Source organism: Ascochyta rabiei, chromosome 12 (genome assembly GCF_004011695.2).
Source record: "Ascochyta rabiei chromosome 12, complete sequence".
Taxonomy (NCBI): Eukaryota; Fungi; Ascomycota; class Dothideomycetes; order Pleosporales; family Didymellaceae; genus Ascochyta; species Ascochyta rabiei.
In genome coordinates, this window is record NC_082416.1 from 330,321 (window position 1) to 350,993 (window position 20,673).

General features: G+C 54.9%; 9 protein-coding genes and 1 non-coding gene across 12 annotated transcripts, besides 2 other annotated features; 6 read left to right on the forward strand and 4 right to left on the reverse strand.

Annotated features, from left to right (window-relative positions):
• Positions 1–29: 29 nt before the first annotated feature.
• On the reverse strand, positions 30–1,110 carry EKO05_0007197 (Pectate lyase; the record flags this gene model as incomplete). The annotated part of the gene is made up of 4 exons (XM_038944502.1): positions 30–476; positions 528–733; positions 783–949; positions 1,001–1,110. 4 exons carry the CDS (start codon positions 1,108–1,110, stop codon positions 30–32), a joined length of 930 nt encoding a protein of 309 aa, XP_038792342.1.
• A 2,115-nt stretch (positions 1,111–3,225) lies between these two features.
• On the reverse strand, positions 3,226–3,738 carry EKO05_0007198 (60S acidic ribosomal protein P1; the record flags this gene model as incomplete). The annotated part of the gene is made up of 4 exons (XM_038944523.1): positions 3,226–3,272; positions 3,331–3,475; positions 3,532–3,609; positions 3,670–3,738. 4 exons carry the CDS (start codon positions 3,736–3,738, stop codon positions 3,226–3,228), a joined length of 339 nt encoding a protein of 112 aa, XP_038792341.1.
• A 327-nt stretch (positions 3,739–4,065) lies between these two features.
• Positions 4,066–5,828, forward strand: EKO05_0007199 (uncharacterized protein; the record flags this gene model as incomplete). Its single annotated transcript, XM_038944507.1, has 7 exons — positions 4,066–4,282; positions 4,336–4,417; positions 4,473–4,497; positions 4,549–5,063; positions 5,114–5,327; positions 5,379–5,564; positions 5,619–5,828. The coding sequence occupies 7 exons, from the start codon at positions 4,066–4,068 to the stop codon at positions 5,826–5,828; spliced, it is 1,449 nt and encodes a 482-aa protein (XP_038792340.1).
• A 154-nt stretch (positions 5,829–5,982) lies between these two features.
• On the reverse strand, positions 5,983–6,631 carry EKO05_0007200 (uncharacterized protein; the record flags this gene model as incomplete). Its single annotated transcript, XM_059636990.1, has 4 exons — positions 5,983–6,086; positions 6,138–6,316; positions 6,372–6,498; positions 6,553–6,631. 4 exons carry the CDS (start codon positions 6,629–6,631, stop codon positions 5,983–5,985), a joined length of 489 nt encoding a protein of 162 aa, XP_059492973.1.
• Positions 6,632–6,819: 188 nt separating this feature from the next.
• EKO05_0007201 (uncharacterized protein) lies at positions 6,820–8,107 on the forward strand (the record flags this gene model as incomplete). 2 transcript variants are annotated; one of them, XM_038944503.2, is made up of 3 exons in its annotated part: positions 6,820–6,896; positions 6,949–7,567; positions 7,826–8,107. In XM_038944503.2, the coding sequence occupies 3 exons, from the start codon at positions 6,820–6,822 to the stop codon at positions 8,105–8,107; spliced, it is 978 nt and encodes a 325-aa protein (XP_038792338.2). The 2 variants fall into 2 exon arrangements, with proteins under 2 accessions (XP_038792338.2, XP_059492974.1); XM_059636991.1 differs by having other exon boundaries at positions 6,949–8,107.
• Positions 8,108–10,659: 2,552 nt separating this feature from the next.
• Positions 10,660–10,711: a tandem repeat.
• Positions 10,712–11,178: 467 nt separating this feature from the next.
• Positions 11,179–14,725, forward strand: EKO05_0007202 (uncharacterized protein; the record flags this gene model as incomplete). 2 transcript variants are annotated; one of them, XM_059636992.1, is made up of 5 exons in its annotated part: positions 11,179–11,815; positions 11,907–13,648; positions 13,704–14,010; positions 14,060–14,545; positions 14,595–14,725. In XM_059636992.1, 5 exons carry the CDS (start codon positions 11,179–11,181, stop codon positions 14,723–14,725), a joined length of 3,303 nt encoding a protein of 1,100 aa, XP_059492975.1. The 2 variants fall into 2 exon arrangements, with proteins under 2 accessions (XP_059492975.1, XP_038792337.1); XM_038944552.2 differs by having other exon boundaries at positions 14,060–14,725.
• An 824-nt stretch (positions 14,726–15,549) lies between these two features.
• On the forward strand, positions 15,550–16,120 carry EKO05_0007203 (uncharacterized protein; the record flags this gene model as incomplete). Its single annotated transcript, XM_038944575.1, has 2 exons — positions 15,550–15,784; positions 15,858–16,120. 2 exons carry the CDS (start codon positions 15,550–15,552, stop codon positions 16,118–16,120), a joined length of 498 nt encoding a protein of 165 aa, XP_038792336.1.
• Positions 16,121–16,652: 532 nt separating this feature from the next.
• EKO05_12t1 lies at positions 16,653–16,717 on the forward strand. Its single transcript has one exon. It is a non-coding gene; the product is annotated as a tRNA-Leu (tRNA).
• Positions 16,718–17,141: 424 nt separating this feature from the next.
• Positions 17,142–18,873, reverse strand: EKO05_0007204 (GDP-Man:Man(3)GlcNAc(2)-PP-dolichol alpha-1,2-mannosyltransferase; the record flags this gene model as incomplete). Its single annotated transcript, XM_038944549.1, has 3 exons — positions 17,142–17,338; positions 17,389–18,518; positions 18,569–18,873. 3 exons carry the CDS (start codon positions 18,871–18,873, stop codon positions 17,142–17,144), a joined length of 1,632 nt encoding a protein of 543 aa, XP_038792335.1.
• Positions 18,874–19,075: 202 nt separating this feature from the next.
• Positions 19,076–19,110: a tandem repeat.
• Positions 19,111–19,147: 37 nt separating this feature from the next.
• EKO05_0007205 (uncharacterized protein) lies at positions 19,148–20,266 on the forward strand (the record flags this gene model as incomplete). Its single annotated transcript, XM_038947604.1, has 1 exon — positions 19,148–20,266. One exon carries the CDS (start codon positions 19,148–19,150, stop codon positions 20,264–20,266), a length of 1,119 nt encoding a protein of 372 aa, XP_038792334.1.
• Between the last annotated feature and the right edge of the window lie 407 nt (positions 20,267–20,673).

The window sequence follows — 20,673 nt, forward strand, 5'->3', positions numbered from 1 at the left end:
ACTGTACTCGAAATGATGAAAGCTGCTGCTCACAATGCCAACGTCGCGCCCGCAACGCCCACAACCGCCGCCTTGACCTTCGCAGATCCCAGCAGCGTGTACGTGTATGGCACGCTCGCGAGCGTACCAACCGGCGCCTCGTTTGTGCCAATGCCTAGATCAACATCCCTCACAACAGCGTACCCGTTTTTCGCAAAGATACAATCGTTCGTGTTCTCAAAGACGCTAGACTCGATGAGCAATTGAGCACCAGCACGCGTTCGGACGGCATCGTCCATTTGGTTCCAGTAGTTGTTGAAGATATGACCTGTACCAATGCGGAACATGGGTCCACGGCTGGCGATGTTGAAGAAGTGGTTGTTAGCGTATGTTACCCGCAGATGGCCGCCATCCTCGGCTTGGTTGTTGTCGGAGTGGCCGACTAGAGAGCCTTTCCAATGGTCATGCAAATAGCTGTTGGAGATGGTGACAAAGTCCTGCATTGATCTGTCAGCTTGAACCAAGTACGGTTCTTTAGGGATCCATACCGAAGCTCGGGTCACATCGACAAGTCCATCGTAAAAGTCCTTGTCATGATCTCTGTCGGCACTCAGGTCTACGTGGTCCACCCACACATTTGTAGAGCGGAAGATTGTAATCGCATCCTCGAAAGTCGATGGCACTTTCTGGTGGATCGTATTTCTGATGATAACGTTGGTTGCGTTAACAATCGAAAGGCCAATACCAATGATTTCTATAACTCGTTAGAGATGGTTTATATAAACACGATAGACAGGACTCACTGCCAGAGCGGCCTATGATCGACTTGTTGCTCCCGACGTACACCCTCTTCGCACCCGAGATGGTACCAGAAACCACTACAATGCGAGGATCGTTTCCTGTGACAGCATTCTCTAAAGCTTCGAGCGTTGATACGATGACGGTGGGTCCGCCTTGACCTCCGGAAGTACTACAGGTCCTGAGTGACTGTGTTCAACGGTTGCAAGTCGTATGGGCTTACCCGGCACCTAGAGTACAGTAGCCGACTGTGCAAACGTCGGTCAGTGAGGCAGCAGCTACCGCACCAAGCTGACTGGCCAGACACACAAGGAGCGAAGCGAGACCGTGCATGTTTGTTCCAGAATGAACTGCAAAGAGGGTTGATGTATATTGAATCTTGTCAAGCTCATCCAAGACTTTATAAGCATTTCTAGCATTTTGTAACGCGATTTTTACCTGCGTGCTTTACCCAGACTGAGCAGTTCTTCCGGGCGCCAAGTCCTTGGCTACTATGTGGTGCGCAAAGGTTGTTGCTACAAAGCTCGATGTGGAATCTCAGATCTGGTATTTGGGAAGTTGTGGTTGCCAAGCGATGTCATTGGCGGAGTAACTCGAGAGGTAATATGGGAGCCAAACGCGTTGGAACCGAACACCACGAACAAGTGCGAAAGCCGACAATGGTGCACGTGGAGATGCGTTACGAGTTTTCCGACAGGAGAAAGTACCCGAGTGAGCCAGTGAAAGCTATCTGTGTTCTCTACACCCGGAAATACTATGATAGGCTAGAAAGAGACAGTGCTGTAAGTTAAGATCACCAAATCTTCAAGTATGCGTGTACGAACGGTACAGAGCCCCATTGGCCTGTGGTCTATCTTCGGACGTTGCACTCTAATCACGAAACCCACGTTGACCCTCTCTGTGGCCTTCTCTATACAGCTCTACGAAACAAGTGTCTCTACACAGCAATTTATTCCTCGGGATGCACTACCGCTTGACATGGGGGTTATGCTGATTCCAGACGAAGACATGACCCAGTCCTCCGTCTGGGCCGGGCTCTTTATCATGTCATTTCTTGCTGGACTGGATCTCTGCTCCTCCATTGACTTCCTCCTTCTGAAGCCCTATCACTTAAGCACCCGCGCATGTCCAATCTCCTTGACCCAGAATGTATGCGTCACCTTCTCGCCAGTGATCTGGAATCAGTCCCATTCATTATCCTTGAAGAGGACGCCGCTCGGATGCCGTTGGCTTGATACGCAGCCTCGAGGGTTGGACAGTGCGCTCGGGCTCAACAGACTGATTGGATAGTGACACGGTTGGATGGCGGAAGGCCGACTTCATGATGATGGAGATTATGGGTTTGGTGGGTTGCCAAAGACTGGCGGAGTGCTTTGCGTGGACACCCATTTTTGATGGTACGAAGCCGGTAGGAGGGAGAGATGATCGGGCTTTCATCTCTGACGGTATGTAGATGGCGTCGTAAGGACTTCCCGAAGCGTTCTTGAGCACCGAAAAGTCAAGTTGTCTGTAGCTGCTTGGTTATGTGAGCTGTGTCCGATGAGCTAGTAGTGGTTGCTGAGAGCGCGATGTTACATAACATTAGAACTTCGATTAGGAGACTAGTGAAAGACCGAGGGTGTTACATTGTCAAGTCACACTCCTACGCAATTTGCATATTCGGCCTCTCACACGTGCTGTCTGCCGAAGCTCGGTTCTCGTTTTCACAGAGTTGAGCTGTAGAAGACTATAATGTATTAGGAAAAATGTCCTGGTGGAAGCTGAGCCCCGATGCAGCGGCTTGGGACTTCTAACACTCTTACAGTTCGCTGGAGCTACAATGTACGGCATCCTTGTACACGATCACAGGTAATCAGCCTGTCAGCCAAGGAACGTGAGCCGCATTTACCGATGACAGTCATTGAATGAAATGAACTGTAAGGATTGACTGTCAATAGAGAAAAGAGGAAAAGATTAGTCGCTGAAAAACAATCGGCATATTGGAGCTTGAATAAACATGGACTGGCTGTGAAGCAGTGAGACTAGGGGCTGAGTGAGAGTGAAGTCAGAAAGAAGAGCTTAGAGGGGGTAAGCAAGATGATCCGAAGTCCTGTATGGTCTTGCGAAGTATGTGAGCAATCGTACACGTTGTGGAGGCATCGCAGGGGAGGCTTAGTGTACGTCGTAATCGTTTCGGTCGTTTTCATGGCGCATCACGCCAAAGTGTCTGAGTACCCCAACACATCACAACAAGACTCCAGCTTTTGCACTTTTTGGATTGTTCCATTGACCAGCCGACCTATACATATCTCATGACGCCGTCATCGTGTTCCGGTTCGGCCGGTATGTAAGCCGCGTCACTGAAAGGTCGTGACTATTTCCACCCCAGTAATGGGAATATGCACCGTTGATCCGTGTTGAGCACCCCCGAGAAAGGCAAATGGCGAAAGAAAGGGCGAAAGAAGGCGCTTAGTCGAAGAGACCAAAGCCCATGTCGTCGTCTGACTCCTCCTTCTCTGTAGTAATTTGTCAGTTTCTGACTTGCAAACGTCGAGTGCGTGCGGTGTAGCGTACCCTCAGCCTTCTCCTCAGCGGGCGCGGCCTCAGCAGCGGCGTCACCACCAGCGGCAGCGCCGCCAGCAGCAGCACCAGCAGCGGGCGCGCCGCCGCCGGAGCCGACGTTCAGGAGCAGGTCCTTGACGTCCTTGCCCTCAAGAGCCTGTCCATTGTATCAGAAAAGGTATCCCATGTCTTCTTTCACCCGCGAATGCGCACCTTGGCGAACAGGGTTGTCCAGATGGGCTCGACCTCCTCGATCTTTGCGGCCTTGATCAGGGACTGGAGCTTGTCGGCCTGGAAGAATTAGCACCTGCGCTCTCATCGCGATGTTCAAGTCCACTTCAGGAATCGTACAGTGATGTCGACACCGTCATCAGCGAGGATGAGGGCTGCGTAGGATGTGGCGAGCTCGGAGGTAGACATTGCGACGGTGGTTATCGTGTGAAGGATAGGTGTCGGTCGAGGTGTTGCAGTTCGCGATACTCGTGGATTTCGATGGGCTGTGTGAGATTAGGGTCTCGCTAAACAGAAGGTGCCTTTACCGCTTTGGTGCTAGAGTGAAAGGGACTGTGCTCGTGCACGTGATCAAGTGACGTATCAGCTCCCCCACCATGGATTCAACTTGGCTGCCGAATCGGTCCACTGGCACATTGTATATCTGAACGCAGCAGACCACTTCGTCCCAGATTATCCCTGCCCTGTTGTTCGAAGAACTGCTCTGCTGCTGCCCATTGACGTTTGTAACGCACAATGACAGACTCCCCACTACCGAGGATCCCGCTGGACCCGAAAGAGCAGCCCATCCTCGACAAGCTGCAGGCGATACGCACGCAGCTCGAGTTGCTGAAACGCGACCGATCGACATATGTTAGGAGCCAGGATGTCCTCCAACTCTACGATCAAGTCATCGAACAGGTGATGATCCTTAACGAGATTCGGGTAACGAAGCGCCTCGAACAGAACAAGGGTACGCCTACTGGCCGGACTTTTGGCGGTGCAGTCGCTCATATGATACGACAGTCGATTACATGCTAGACGATTGTTTTCAGCTTATATCACTGGCATACATGACAATAGGGAAGAACCATGAGCCGCCAGCTGTGTAAGTTGCCACTCTTGCCGCCACCGTCAACGAATCTACTGACCACGTGCTGCAGCTACTCTTACGTCTCCACAGCAAAGGTACCCATAACTTGACACTCGTTCCATTTTACAGTTACTGACTCGACAAAGCGACTGCTGGATCATCTCAAGGAAGCAATGTTCTACTCGCCCAAGGATCTGGACGGTATTGGTGGCCACCTGAAAGAGTGTCGGCGCTATGTTGACAGGGGCTCGGAGGAGTATAGCCCTCATCTCTTGACTTTGCTCGACGCTCGCATCAAGGTGTGCGAAGAGACAATAGCAGCACTGCGACTGAACCTATCAGACCTAACGCCAGAGTTGACGCCGAAATGGGACAAACTCGTGTCCTTGCTTCGTTCGTTGGCAGGCTGTAACGCAAGGTCGAAATTCCCCAACGAAGAGGTTGATGCGTATGCGAAGGAGCTTTACGAACTTGAAGAAGAACTTAGGAAGGACGGAATTGTGGCGTATGAGAGCACTGGTTCGACGGAGGACAAGCTCATTGAGATGGCCAAGAAGATGCAGTTAAATGACGCACAATCAGAAACGCCACCAACAGCCACAACATTGATTTCGCAACTCCTTCGAAGAAACCTTCTGTGGGTAGCTTTGATCAAGGAAAAGTCAGCGCTCCGGATCCACCTGGCAAAATCCGCGGCTAACAGTCGAACAGGCAAGGGCGAATCAATCCTGCTTTCCAAGACGTGTACGATAAGCTTCTGTCCATCCGAAACAAGCTGGAGAAGCTCTCGCTCACACAAGCATGGTCTTTACGCGAAACGGACCTTTGGGACTTTCAGCGGCAATTGGACCGTGTAGACGAATCTCGAGTTGATGGCAACTTCTTCGATGCACTTGGCAGGCCCGCCGAAATCTACGAACAGAGGGTAAATTTCGATATCAGCGCTGAACATACACTGTGCCTAACAAGTGCCTAGACACTCCTCTATCTTCTGCGCAAGAGCTACGCTATCATCTACCAACTGCTTCTGACTTCCGAGCCTGTTTCCGAAGCTCTTCTACCGATTTACAACCAATTGACGACCCTGAGAAAATGCTTGCTTGAGGTCAAGAAGCTTGGCGGGGTCTCTTCGCCACGGGAGCTGTACCCATACAGCATGAAGGTACTTGAGTCGTGCAATTCTATCTTTGAATGCCATACTGATGAAAACGTGTAGCTCAACTCCATTGACAACATGCGCATCGACGGAAAGTTCATGGTCGGCGATGAGATCCCAGACGGGCAAGGGAGCGTTACCCAACTCTTGGAGGAGTGTTTCGATCTGGCTTACGAACTGAGGAACGATGCGGAGGACAGCAGCTCGGCAGAAGCAGAAGCAACGCCACAAAGCGAGACTCCCAGCGAGCCTGTTGTCGCGGAGTCATGATTTTTTGATCGTCCTTGTTTGGTGGCGTTTGGTCAAATTCGGATCATTGGCAGCCCGACGTCAATGCGTTAATACTGGAGTGGACTGAGGGGGTGCTCGGTGGCTTTTCGCGCTCTGTGTTAATGTTTTGTACATGTATTCGCGTATTCAACGCTCAATCGAACTGTATCTGGTTGAACATTTCAAGCTCTTCTTCGGGCGGCGGGGTGATGGGAGCATCTGCGTCCTTGAACGTGAGGTAACTCCCGTATGATATACCTTTTGTTTTCTTGTTAAAGAATGATGCGTCGATCTTGATCATCCACTTACAGAGCTCCTGGCCAACGGGAATGTCGCGTAACGCTCTGTACGTGATGATCAAGCGTTCTGGGTCTCGGTCCCACACAATGTTTTGGTCTTGGGCGGAATGATTGAACATGGAGCCCAAGCCCAGTATTACGGCCTGGGCCACTTGCTTATCACCATTGGAGTCTACGACCGGCCAGTTGCTATTTTGCACGTGAGCAAACATGTTGCAAGCGAGCGATCTAGAAATCCGCTTACTATGTGTAGTGGTACAAAGAAGTGTGTTCGATGTGGGTCTTGTTCTCATCCAGCCCCAGAATTAAGACCGGACAGACATCGATTACAGTTTTTGCGGGAATTGTCTTGGTTGCATACACTCCTCGACCTGCATACAGTCAGCCCATCCGGCTCGTCCAAGTTGGCAGATGTTGCGATTGACCTTTGGGTGTATCCACTTTGATGTACAGATCTGGACAGCGCTGTAAAGGAACATCGGATTTACTCGATGGCGTAGCCATACTGTATAGATAGGAAGAAGCATTTCTCTCCTCAAGAGCGGCTTGAAAAGTTTTGAGCGAGCCGTGCCAAAATTTAGCACTTGCACAGTGGGCTCGATCCGTCCTCCCGAGCAACGCGCGCGGGAATGCCCCACATCCTTCGGCACCCAGCTCCCGCACCTGATCTTCGACCTGGAAGCGTTGCAGATATGGCTCACCAGCGCAACCAGCCCTCGATGGGCGACTCGCTCAAGACACCTCATTCGGTGAGCCTAAAGGTGCTGAGGTAGGTTCTGCCCAGAGCCTGGTTCGAAGCAAAGCTGACTGTACCCCTACAGATTGTCACGTCCATCGCTCGCAACACAGTACCCGCTGCCGAACTCGCAGGAGCTTGGAATCTCGCCCAAAGCCTCGCTCGCATATCCATCCGACCATAACACGGCCGACAGGTTCATTCTCAGTCCGGCTCTGAGCCTCCCCGAGGCTTTTGGCAGCGCCTATGTCGGCGAAACGTTCTCGTGTACGCTATGCGCCAACAACGAACTGCTTCCCTCGGACAACACCAAAGCAATCAGTGGCGTGAGGATACAAGGCGACATGCAGACTCCGTCGAACCCCACAGGCGCGCCTTTGGACCTCGCCGGTGCCGACGGCGAGCTTGACGGCGACATGTCTCCCGCGCCCGGCGAGTCACTGCAGCGCATACTGAGATTCGAGCTGAAGGAAGAAGGCAACCATGTCCTGGCGGTCACAGTCACATACACAGAAACACTGCTTGGAGAGGGCAGGGCTTCCGGTGGCCGAGTGCGAACATTCCGGAAGCTATACCAGTTTGTTGCGCAGCAGCTACTGAGCGTGCGCACCAAAGCTGGGGGGCTGAGCCAGAGAGACGGCGTGTCCAGATACCTCCTGGAAGCACAGTTGGAGAATATGGGCGAGGCTGCTGTATGCTTGGAGGTACGTCTACCAGCTACGCAATTTTGTTTACAAACGTTCGACTGCACGCGTCTCCGCAAGCTTCATCAAACTCAAACACCTCCCCTGCAACCGCATAATGGTTACCATCTATTGCAACACTAGCCCCTTGATGATGCATGCACGATTTTCGCGCATCATGCATGCGGGCCCGGTGTTTCTCGAAGAGCCCGTCCCATCCCTCCACCACCGTCAACCAGAAACCTGGGTGTACAGGCGTGCGCGACTGACACACGACAGGCAGTCAGCGTGAATCCAAAGCCGCCCCTGAAATCGACATCTCTGAACTGGGACATGCCTGCTCCAGGATCTGACCAAGCCAACGCCCCTATACTAACGCCTCGCGATGTCATACAAGTAGCTTTCCTTCTCGAGCAGCCAGACGTCGATGAGTCGCGTGACGATGCCTCAACGGCAGCAGGTGGCGGCAAGAAGGTTCTCGGACAGCTGGCCATTCAGTGGCGGAGCCCACTGGGCGACCGAGGATCTTTGAGCACCGGTTGGCTGACGAGCCGACGATGAGGCTACGATAGAGTTTGGCAAACCTTACCCTATTCTCCGGCAGAGTGTTTGGCTTTGGCACCTGCAGCGCCCCCCAACTCGTTGGGTCTGTCGGTGCTACCTGAGTGCCGAGTTGTTCGGAGGCGTCTCCGGATGTCTCCTCCACGCTTGATTGGAGAAGGCTGAGGCGATTCTCGGTAACGGACCGAGCGAGACGACGATGCACAGATACGCTGGATGCAAAGCTACTGAGATAGCAGGCTTGAAGACTGGTGCCTGGATTTCATTGGGCGCCTCGGAAGCGAGGTTGCAAGACCATCGAAGCTGTCATCCGGCGAGGTCAATTTACTCCAGACATGGCAGAAGGGTATGCAAACATGAGTTTGAAGTCGCGAACGTGTGCTCGGGTGTACAAGAGGCCTGTGTGTGCCTCCAACACACGCTGTACGTTGCGATCAAGATTGAATCGAAATCCTCAGGGTTCTCCCATGCGCATCGTGCGGATCTTGTCCCTTCGCTGCCGTACTTTGTACCTAGCTGGAGCCTGATTGCGGAGGACGGGTGGCCCCTCGCCTATCCACACTGCCAGACGGAGTGAGCCAAGCAAATGCCCTGACGGCAACAATCTACACACAGCACTACACTCCAAGCACTCTACTTGCCGCGCAAACCTGCAGTGCGCCCCCAAGAAGTTGCAACCACGTACCCTGTGCGCGAGTCGCAGGGCCCCCTCCATAGGTAGCCAGGTCGGCGACACAGATCTGCCACTTCCCCGCTAATCCGCCTCGGAGGCTGAATCCCACTGCAGTTGCGTCGCTCGGCAAGGTACCCCAGAGTTTGGCGCGTTTGCGCGGTGGGGCATCTTGGTGCGACGGCAGGGGGACGGCAAAAATCTCCCCAGTCCCACGTTGAGTGCGCGGCATTGCTGGCGCAATTTTGCGACTTTTTAAGATTGCAAGATGTGAACCGTTGAAGGGTCTTGCGAGGGTCCTGGGTGAGATCGTCGCGGGCTGTGATGAAAAGTGGGATGGCCGAGGTGACCTAGTGGCGCAGGACATTGGCGACGACGACGATGGTGATGAGGACGAGCCAGGTGGGTTCGAATGGAAAGAAAATTGGGGACAGGATCAAGTGGTTGATTGGACGCTTGTCATGTACCTATGGGCCTGCTGTCAATTGATCCCAGACTGTACCATCAGTGATCAGTGGTTACGGACTTGTCTCTGCATTATCGAATCTGACATGAGTATGTTTTGATCGTTGCCAGGCCCTGACGCTGACCACGTTCACATTACTCTCTTGCAGATTCGGAGACATGCGTCCGCAAATTGTCACGAGCTGCCTACTCGGGTTGCCTGTCTGTATATGCGCTGGGCATTGTGCCTGAATGAGACGTTGAAAATGCCACATGCAGGGGGGTGGAACCACATTCGTATTACACGCACATTAGCCACGGTGATCCTCCTCTAGATTACGAGTCTCCTACCAACGATTGCGTTCCCAGGCTGATAGGCAGTCGACGGTCACGCACCGGCTTGAAAAGTATGCATGTGCGCCGCTTGTGCTGTGCGCAACGGTTGCAGGAGGCGACTTGCATTGTGTCAGCGGCAGGACGCAGGTTGACATTTGGCAGATGGTACTGTGCACCGTTGACGTTGCACGCAGTGGTGGTTTGGCTGGGCTCCTATGGGCAAGGTAGCAGGCGCTCTACAGCTGAAACAAGAGGCGCTGATGCTGGCAGTGGGATGATTGCGTGTAGATATGGCCGTTGGACATTATCCGTAGTTGGCATTCAGTCGACGAAGCAGGGATTGGCGGGTACTGACTGGAGCATCCTTGTTCGCCCTCACGTTCACGTCCACACTCAGGACCACGTGTGGAGGATCGCCAAACGCAAGTCAGGAGAGAGCGCAGAAGCTGTCCTGAGCTGGGAGCCAAAACGGGCTCCGAAGCATTTGGCGCGTCTGCCTGCCTGGCTACTCGCGTTTGTTGGTGGCGTGGTGGCTTCGTCGCTCGCTGGTCGTCGCTCGTCGCCCGCTGGAGTGCACGCCAAAGATAGCCGCGGTTGCGCATCCTTAGCCCCTGAGCCAAACACGCGTCCCAGATAGGCAAGGGCCGGCCAAGCGATTTCCAAATGCGTGCCGTGTCGCCAGCACCCCTGCCGTCCAAGCGTCTGCACCTCCTGCCGGCGAGCGGTCAACACCGCGTGCCCCAACCACAGGGCAGCAGAACGGATGCTTTGTCCGTGGAGAGCCAGCGCCCGCCGACGCGTCGCTCCAGGGCGTGCTCAGTGGCTCACGACGTCGGCGCTGGCGTGCCTGGCGCTCGTCCGCGTTCGTGGACTGGGTGGACTCGCAGCCAGGGTAGGGCCAGGTCTGACAGGCCACTGAGCGTCAGAGGAGCGGGAGGTGTCGCGCGCCAGGCCCAACGCGTCACAGCCACGGCACGATAAGGTCGCGGATGGTGTGGGTCCCAGAGGCATTGCAGGGGATCTGGGCAAGCAGCTTGGAGCCCTCATTTGTATGGCCTGTGACCGGCCGAGAAGCCCACACGGACAAGGACCCTCTTCTTCTTGCTACTGCTGCTGCTGCTGCTGCTGCTACTGCTGCTACCGCTGCTGCTGCTACCGCTGCTACGGCTGCGTTGCTGCGTCTGTTGCGTCTCGCTGCATCATCCACTTGCTTTGTTCATTGGTTCACTCGGAGCCACTCTCCTCTGCTGCCCGCCCAACGCCCTGCAAACGCTCCACAACACACGCCTTTCACCCACGCACTCGCCCCGGCCCCGCGTGCACCTGCCCTCACCGCACTCGCTTCTGGCTAACCCCCCCGTCCTCGTTGTGCTTTGCGCGTACGCAGCCGGCGCCCGTGCAACCGCTTTCTCCCTCTGCCACGGTCGCACAATCTCAAGCCTTCCCGTGCACGCCGTCTGCGCTTCATTACACAAACAAACCGTTGGAGCTGGCGTCCAATCCCCAATGACCTGACGCCGCGGCCACTCTCGACGCCCTACAGCCTGCCACCGCGCGCTCGACACTCTTTTGGCACTCGCTTTTCTTTTTTGGATCTCCCATGCCCTGTTAGCCGCCCGACATGGCTCCCCTTTCTTCCGCCGAGGGCTCCTCCGCCCCGCTCGCCGACTACTTCTTCATATCTGGTATCGAGAGCTCGCAGGTCTACGACGAGCGCCTCCAGCCGAGCGGCGTCGTCTCCCCGCTTGCGTCCCCACCAGTCGATGAGACGATCGAAGAGGACCGCGCCCTCGAGACCGATTCGATTCGCCCAACATCACAGGACGGCCTGCCCAATGGCGGCAGCACCCACCGGCGGTCCGGACAGCGCATGAGCGAGCACCGCCAATCAATCGGCACCATCACTGGCATCGACAGCAAACCAACGGTGACAGCCAGCAACCGCAGCAGCGCTACCATCAAAGGCCTGAACCTTGGCGGGCCCGGCCTTAGTGATGTCGACTTTGAGAATGCGCTGCGCAAGTTCGCCTCGGAGCGAGACACCTTCCTGGAGGAGATACAGTTCAGCGCAGGAGTCACGCAGCAGAGCCGCCAAACGCCCACGAGGCCACGCCCAAGACCCCCACGCGTCTCACAGGCACCGAGCGTTAGCGCAGAAGATGGGATCGCGAACCTGCGCTCAGGCGTAGGGAGCATTCGAAGGCGCCTGTCGACCATGCAGAGCAGTCTGAAAAGGCAGCCTTCGACAGCACGTCAGTGTGAGTCTCGTCTCGAGAAGCTTCGTGACACCAGCCGTGTGCAGACAAGGATTACTTGCTTTTTGGCCGACCAATACTGACATCCTTGCAGCCTCAATACGAACGTCCAAGCGCATGTCAGGCTACAATTCGGTGATTCCAGCGCCGCAACCGTTCAATCCAGAGCCCAACATGCACCCGCTCTTGCGCCGCTATGAGCCCGTGCTACTGGACCGCTATCCGCCCAGGAACATGGTCGAGGAGCTCAAGCGACGAAATCCCTTCCCGGACTATGTGCCCATGTTCGCTTTCCCAGATGATGTCAGCGTGGTTTCCTCTGACGAGCGACCGAAGACGCAATGGCATGGTTTCGCCATGACCAATGGCGACAGCTCCAAGCTCTACGGTATCACCATGGTTGTCTGGTTGCCACTGAACGCCACTGCAGCAGAAGGACTCGAGCGTCAGTGTGAAGAATGGAGAAGAAATCATATGAATACAGAAGAGAGGGAACTGGCAAGCAGCCTAGGTGAACGTCTCGCACTGGAACGGGCGAAATTGTCGCAGCTCTTGGCTAAGCTGCCAACCGTCCAGCCGGACTCCGATGAACGAGACAATCTAGATGACGAGATAGGCGCAGTGGAAGAGAAGATCCAGCTCATGACAGACCTTCTTCGACCAGTGAGGCACGGTGCAGCATCGAAGATCGAGGGGCTGACCGACGGAGAGACCGGCCTTTGGATTCCACGTGCTTACGGTGTGATGGGGAGGGAGGCCAGTCTCACGCCACTGTGGAAAGAATGGCTAAAGGCGATTGTCGTCCCCATGACAAACGGTGCTGTCCTGCGTGTTCCTCCAAGCTCACCACGAGTGGGCATGTGGCAACCACTCGAACGATACGTTGTCAACCTCTGCGCAGAGGCTCTTAGTCCGATTACCTCCATCACTCAGGTTGAGCTGGCTGTACGTGAGCTTCGAATGTACGCCCGTAAAGAAGCTCTGAACGAAATTCCTGGATCTCGCAACATCGACCTCTACGCCCTCTTCCGTTGTCTGTCGATACCGAACATCGTCACGCTCTTTGAGTACGTCCTCTCCGAGGCAAGGATCATCCTTCTTTCATCTCACACAGCTATGCTCCACCTCGCAAGCATGGCCATCACAAACCTCATCTACCCGTTTCAGTGGTGCGGCGTCTTCATTCCCGTCTTGCCAGCCCGTCTTGTGCAAACAATCGAGGCACCGTGCCCGTACATCGTAGGCATTGAGCGACGATACGAACCTACCGACTACCCAGATGACGACTTTGTGCTAGTTGATCTGGACCAGAACTCGATCGTGTCGAACGGACCTCCGCCCCCGCCTCTGCCTCGCCAGCAGCGCCGAAAGCTCACCTCTCTCCTTCAGCACTCGGCACCGCACCATATGCGCTACGGTGTTCCCACTGGACCTCCAGCTTATGCTGTGGAAGCATTTCCATATGACACCTTCTGTTCAGAGAATCCAGGTATCTTTACGCCTAAAGCACACGCATCGACCGTACAGACCTACGTCGGTCTCAACTCCACATCGTTTGGCTCTGTTACAGGACCAGCCAGCGGACGTCCACTAATCTACAACGCATTTTTGCAATCAGGTGCCCATAGTCGTGGCAGCGACAGGCCCTCCACATCCTCCACGGTCAGGACCTTCTCGAACTCACCACCTTCACCGAAGGTTTCTCCTGTGTCGACGGTCTTTCCACCTATGCCTAGCACTCCAATTTCCCGTAGTGATTCAGGCTACGCGCTGCAGGCGAACCTGCGCGAGAAGCGCTCAGCCCATTTCGACGCTCAGTCGCGGCGTAGTTCTTCGGTAAGTTCAATGACTCGGCTTCTTACTCGAGTAGTTTGTTGACAAATATGGTTAGTTTGGGTTCGAAAAGGTACCACAGACGAGGAGGCCCAGCCAACCGATGCTGGGCCATGCGCCGAGCGCTTCAACATCTTCGTTGAGTCAGGAGTTGCGCGCGGGATCTTCTTACGCGCCGTCGGTGTACGCTCAATCCACGCTGGCAGCGTCGACGATCATGCCTGGCATGGCGATGCAGCCCGTGCGCAGTACGGCGAGTGTGCAGTGGCAGGAAGGCCATTGTCTGCAGTGGAGGCCGCACGAAGACAAGGCTACCTGCTCCATCTGTGAGGAAAAGTCGGATGAAGGGCTGTATCGATGCTCTGGTAAGTTTCAGATCACACCCTAATATAGCTCCTGTCTGACCCCGCACAGGATGCACCACCCATGCTCACGCAAGGTGCGCCCCTTCAATCTGCATTGTCTGCCCTGCGGCTTTTCGACCCGATCAAGTGCGCGCATCGTTTGTGCGATGTTTTGCCAGCCTGCTGTACACTTACCGCCGCTACCTTGTACCGGCGACTGGCGACCGCAAGAAGTCCGGCATGCACTACCAGTTCAAGATGGATGAGTTTATGAAGAACCAGCCAGCCGAGAACGTGCAGTATCTGACTACTCTGCAACAAACCCAAGCTTTGAACGAGTTCATCCATGAACGCGAGAGCATCTCCGGCGAGGATCCTAAGATCAAGCTCTTTGACGAAGTCATTCTCGCAAAGAAGAACCGCGGCGCATCTTCATACTTTTACAAAATCAAGGCCGACTTTCTCTCCGACACCAGCGACCATCTTTGGCGCACCGCACATGCCAGCCCTCCAACTTCTCGTTTCCCTGGGGATTATCGAGCTGTTGTCAGCCGAGGCAAGTCGTCTTTAAACGTTCACGATCGACATCTGCTGACTTCCCTCAGTCCCCGCTAAGCTTGACATTACACTCATGAAAGAACCGCGCGTCATCCAAGGCGTGCCTCGACCTCAAAACGCGAAAGCACGACGAAAGCCGATCCCCTCTATGCTCTCAAACGGCTTCCCTGCATCATGAGCACCGCTCGAACCTCACGCTTTTCCGGCGACAATCCCACTCAACACGGACGCTTACGCCGCCTCCTCACCACTATCACTCTTGTTCCTTTTCTGTTTGTGCTTGTACTATATCAGCGATGGAGTTCTGGGCGCACCGGCCACCCATTGTGGTAGCCTGCATTGGCTTGGGTTGATTTCTGGACAAATCAATCTGCAAATCATCTGCATCTACAGTGGCTGGATGGGACCTCTGGGGTCTTTAAAATCTTCCCGTCACATACTGGGCCAAGGAAAAACGGAGGCTTGCTCGAACGCACGATATCACTTGTAATGCATCTTTTCGACTCACTCGCTTTGGCGTCCGCTTGTAATACGCGGGCTTGCTTTTTTCCGTAGTATCCTGAGCTTGTAGATGAAGGGGTCATTTGGCCTGAGATAGAGTCTTGTCGTTGTTGGATACCACAATGCACCACACGTCTCAATCGCTTACTGCTTCCCTGCCTTGTTTGATGGGCTTGAGCTTATTTCGCACTTTACGACCCTCATGCAGGAACACCAATTATATCCTTGTTCCGCTGCGGTTCCTGACTAACATATTAGCGCCCGAAACGGTAAGCGCTGATCTGCTTGGCATGGGGATGCCACGGCCCCTATCACGCCTCTTCGCTCTCTCAAGCCCAACCACAAGCCAGACTTCTACAGTCGTCATTCCTTACCTATCGCTTTCTGTCGTCGCTCTTTAGCTTAATATTCTTATACGCTCATTACCGCTATCTAACCCCAGTTCCTACGAGACCAATCGAACCGTTCCGACCGTCCAAACAAGCCATAAATACCGTCGACATGCTCGCCAAGTCCGTTTTCGCCGCTACCATGTTCGCGCTCGCCCAGTTCGCTGTCGCTTCGCCTCCGGGTTGTCTCCTTGGTGCCGTCAATGAGTACGCCAACCCTGCGGATATGAAGTCCGTCTGCAAGGACAAGGATGCTGCCACAAAGATTGCCAGCGCCTGCGGCGACGACACAAAGGCGGCCCTGAGTGCGTTCGCAGAGGTCTGCGCCGACCAGGGCGTCAAAGTTGGTATGTACACCCAATCCACACCGGAGCGAAAGGTCGTGAAGCACATGGAGAACAGAGGCTAACCGTTGCACAGCGACTGACGCCCCTACCTCGACTTCCGGCAGCAGCATCAAGCCCAGTGGCACTGGCGCATCTGCTTCTGCCTCTGGCACAGGTTCGATCATCGTTTCTCCCTCGGGCAACGCGACTCTGGCTACCGCGACTGGCGCAGCACCCACGCCTACCAGCGCCACTGGCACATCCACCACTGGCCCTCCCGAGTCCACTGGTGCCGCGGGGAAGCTTGAAGTTAGCCTCGTTGCGGCTTTTGCCGGCCTGATGGCAATTGCTTTGTAGTGAGGATGGAGGAGTATTGTGGATAGAGAAAGGTCAGGAACCCAGAGGAAGACATGGGAAGGATCTGAAAGACATAATTGTACATGCAGGATACCATAGATCATCACAATCAAGCTTTGAGACTCGCTATTGGTCTCTTTGAGTGGCACTCTACATGCACGTCATGGAAGGAAGACCACTTATCGTGATCGCGTTCAGCTCTTGAGTCTAGGAAGAAACACGCCGGAATGGTTTTACTACCATCTCCCACCCAGCAAAGGCAGTACCCACAAACACCCCCCAAACCTGGCACTACTTCCCAAGCCCACCTAGAGTAGAACACACCCTCCAGCATCCAGAATCCAGCGCCCCGAAAACTGACCCGCACCAGCAAGCCGCCCCAAGTATCGATCTCGCCCAACTCCACTCCCGACTAACTAAACATAAGTATATATATTTCACCACCCACTACACTTTCATCCAATCACCAGGACAGATGGGTAAGCTCACACAACACCACCAAGCGTCTGCAACAGTTCACTAACAATTCTACAGCCGAGCGGTTAAGGCGCTAGCTTCAGGTGCTAGTAGAGTAATCTGCGTGGGTTCGAATCCCACTCTGTTCACCATTTCTTTTTTGCTTTTTTCCTTCTCCCCCCCCTTTTTTTTTCTGCTTTGTCTTTTTGGTGTGCACTGTGCACAGTGTGCAGAAGGGAAGTGATGTACGTGTTGCAGTACAAGGATAGTGGTTCCATAGGGCCGTCGTTCTTCATGCCTGGCTGGCTACAAGGATACGAAGCAGATTTTACTTGTACATTGTGGCTTTGCTGTCTTGTGACAGGTGAAGAAGCTGTTGCTGGGATGATGCTTTTTCGCTACTCTTTCTTGTCTGGCTTGCTGCGAGAGTACGGTGTAAGATTGCTGCGAAAGGAATATCTTCCATTGTCACTCCACCCAATGCTAATGGTATCAAAGTCTATGAGCGCGCCCGTGACGCAAAAACGCCGAACATACCAATACTGCACACGTCCAACGTGCAAGCTCAGTGCTTTGTGCGCTCAACCTGCAGCTTGACGAGCTTGTCCATGTTCCTCAGCCACTTGTCCGCAAAGCCACGGTCTGTGAACCGCTCTGCAGACTTGCGCGCCCGCTGTCTCATGGCCAATGTTTCCTTCGGTGATAACGTCAACGCCTTGCGGAAGCCCTCGGCATACTCGTCTGCGGTAGTCGCATGGAAACCTAGACACGTCAATCATGAATCGAATCCAAACCATGCAGATAAGACTTACCGGTAGGCTTGCCATCCACTTCAACGACAATGTCCAGCTTCGGGCCCCCAGAGTCGTTCACAACCGAGATCAAACCTGCGGCCTGGTACTCGACGACGCCAATGCCAAAGTGCTCGTTCCACATGCCGTTGACACCAACACTGGCTCTGCCCATCCATTCCAGCATCTGCGGCCATGGCGCATCGCAGAGAAACTCGACGTTCTCCTTCATATGGAGCTCGTGAGCCAACAGCCGCAACTTGTACACGCTCTTTTCGTCGAGGGAATCGCGGACGGAGCCAATAAGGATAAGCTGTGGTTTCTCGTTGGGGTATGCTGGAAGTTTGGGGTCCGAACGCAGGAAACTGGAAAAAGCCTCGAGGATGAGCTGGTGGTTCTTCTCCGGTCGGAACTGTGCAATGTAGAGGATGTACGGGCCGCGCTTCTTCTCGCTGGCTTGAGAGACTTCGACTGCTTCTGTCACCTCCTCAACTGCGACCGGGGGGAAGACTACGTCGATGTCGTTCCCGGCCGTATGGTTGCGCTTGTTGCGAGAAGGGCCCCAAAGCGAGCTGACATGGGCCTGGGTCCAGGTAGAGTTGGTCATGACCACATCGATGGTGCCGCCAATCTTGCTGTAAAGCTGTGCGAACAGCTGCCAGTACTTCTGCTTAGCCGCGCCTCGGTATCCCTTCCCAGCACCAGCGTTGACGCCCTGGCCACCCGCGTGCAAAGAGTCCAGCATGTCGGTGGAGATGGTGGGATAGTGGACGTAGGCGCCCGTGGGCACGTCTGGAAAAAAGAGCGAGGAGAGCGCAAGGGCAAAAGCATAGCCCATGGTGTCGACGAAGATGTCTGGAACAAGCAGAGCAAAGGCGTCATAGGCCATGACCAGCGAGCCCAAGGACTGACCAAGCAGGGTGAAGCGCGGCCATGTGCTGGCGAGCACCCAGTGGCGCGTGGTGAGGTAAAGGAAGTGGACCGTGGGTGGGTGGAGGTGGATGTTGAAGCGGTCCTCGACGCGCTTGAGGATTGCGGCCTTGTCGACATCGTGGTCGCCGGTGTAGACTACACAGACGGCCTTGGGCCAGCGCTTTTGTGTCGCGCGGACGGCTGCCCAGAGAACTCGTTCACCGCCGCCGCCGGCGTTACTGGAATCTTGGTCAACAACAGTCGGTTGGCAGTAGAGTGAGCGGGCTACCAAAATGGGTGGAAGAAGCCCACGAAGCCCTCCCAGTGCTTGTCTGCCTTGCTGCTGCCCGCTCGGCCATCAGTAGCGACCGATGCAATTTCCTCCCAGTCGAAGTCCTCGACCTCAGCATGCTTGGCGTCGCACTTGTTGGTCTCAGCTGCCACTCTGGCCGACAGCAGCTCTCGTCTGGTGCGCGACGACCGGCGCAGATAGTGGCCCACCTGCGCAGCCAGGAAACGCACGATCCTAGGGAAGAATAGAGCAGAAACAAGGACAGAGAACAGTAGCGAGAGAAGCATGTGAAACAGAGCCATGGTGGGCAGCGCTGGCTCGGGTATCGCCGTGGAGAGAGGAGCGGGACGCTGCACGCAACAACGTCGAGACTCGAACCACGAAGCCTCGCACTGGACACGAATACGACAGGTGGGATGACGCGCCGCTGCAGTGGACCCTGTGGCTTCGGTCGGTGGATCGTGGCCGTGCGCTTTCCCGCGGCGAAGACTCGGGGACGCGACAAGCTGCAGCGAGCAGCAACAGCAGCAACGGCAGCAACCAACGAAAACACAACCAACGAAAACACCACACGTCATGTCTTCCAGACTGCTGCGGCGTCCAGCGCGCCAATTGCTGTCGCAGGGCTGTGGTGCTGCACCCAGTGCACCGGCTACACCTCCGCCAGCACGTTGCTTCCATGCATCTGCACCGCGGCAGGACCCCGTCCTCGATGCCATCCTCTACCTCCCGCACGAGATGATGACCCTGATCCACACCCAAGTCCCCTGGTACGCTGCTATCCCGGCCTCCGCCTTCCTGCTACGCGGCGCTCTTGTCACCAGCTTTGGAACATGGGCGCGCTCGCTCATGGCGCGCTACATCGGCCTGCAACCACTCCGCCAGGCGCTCGCACGCCAGAAGCGGGATGAGATCACGCGACAGGGCAACTTTCGAACGCCTAAAGAGGCCGTCGTTCGCATAAAGCAAGAGGTCAGACAGGAGGTGCTCAAGCTGGACAGCAGGTGGAAGGTCACGCTCAAGGGTCAGATAGGCTGGACCCTCATACAGATACCCATCTTTTTCACCATGGCCGAAGTGATCAGGAAGATGTGTGGCGCACGAGATGGACTCTTGGCGTTGAGCACTTCGGTCTTTAGATCAAAGGCAGAGGCGCCGACGACTGAGGCTGCTGATGCGTTGGCGACCACAGATGCAGTTGCGGCAACTGATGCATTCCCTGCTCTTGACCTGCATTCGACTGGCGATGCCATTCGAGCCACCGACACCGTTGCGGTATCCAATGTCGACGGTCTAGCGGCCATGACCACGAATCCCTTCTTCGAACCGTCACTCGCCAACGAAGGCATGCTCTGGTTTCAAGACCTGGTTCTGCCCGACCCCACAGGCGCTCTGCCGTTCATTGTGTCAGGCCTCATGTTTTCAAATATCTACTTTACCAAAAACACCGTCACGAACGAGAAGACCTGGCCAAACTACATTCGGAGAGTCTTGCTGGGCGTCTCTCTGCTGATCGGTCCGCTCTGCCAGGGGCTACCATCTGCTCTGATGTTGTATTGGGCGTCTAGCACCTCGTCGGTCATGATATGGAACGCATGGCTTGACTGGAAGTACCCTGCGCCAAGAGACTTCACGGCCTGCAAAAGACCTCTTCAGATGCCACCAACTGCAAAGCCACGAGCCACAAGGCTATGATTCGGGGACAATTGAAGATGCAAAGCTAAATCTAAGACATAATCTCTCCAGATTGTACGATCGATATCACTTCCACACAAGAGAAAAACCGCAGACTTGGTGGCTAAGTCGAGACCGATGCGTGAGGGAAGTGCATTCACTAGGCCGACGAGTGTTCCTCTGCTACATGCGTAAACAGAGCGTGAGGTTTGTCCAAGGACTACCCCACTCGACATGCCTCACCGCAGACCCTCCCATATCGTTGCGTCTCGGTATCTTTCTATCGCGGTCATTACTCGATAGGTGTCGCATGGAAGTCGTGAAGAAGGGCGATGTGCAGGATTTGAGGCTTTCCATGTGGATGTAAGAACTCCCATCAGTTAAGATTGAGATCTGAGCAGAGTAACAGTAGCCCGAAAAAGAAGACA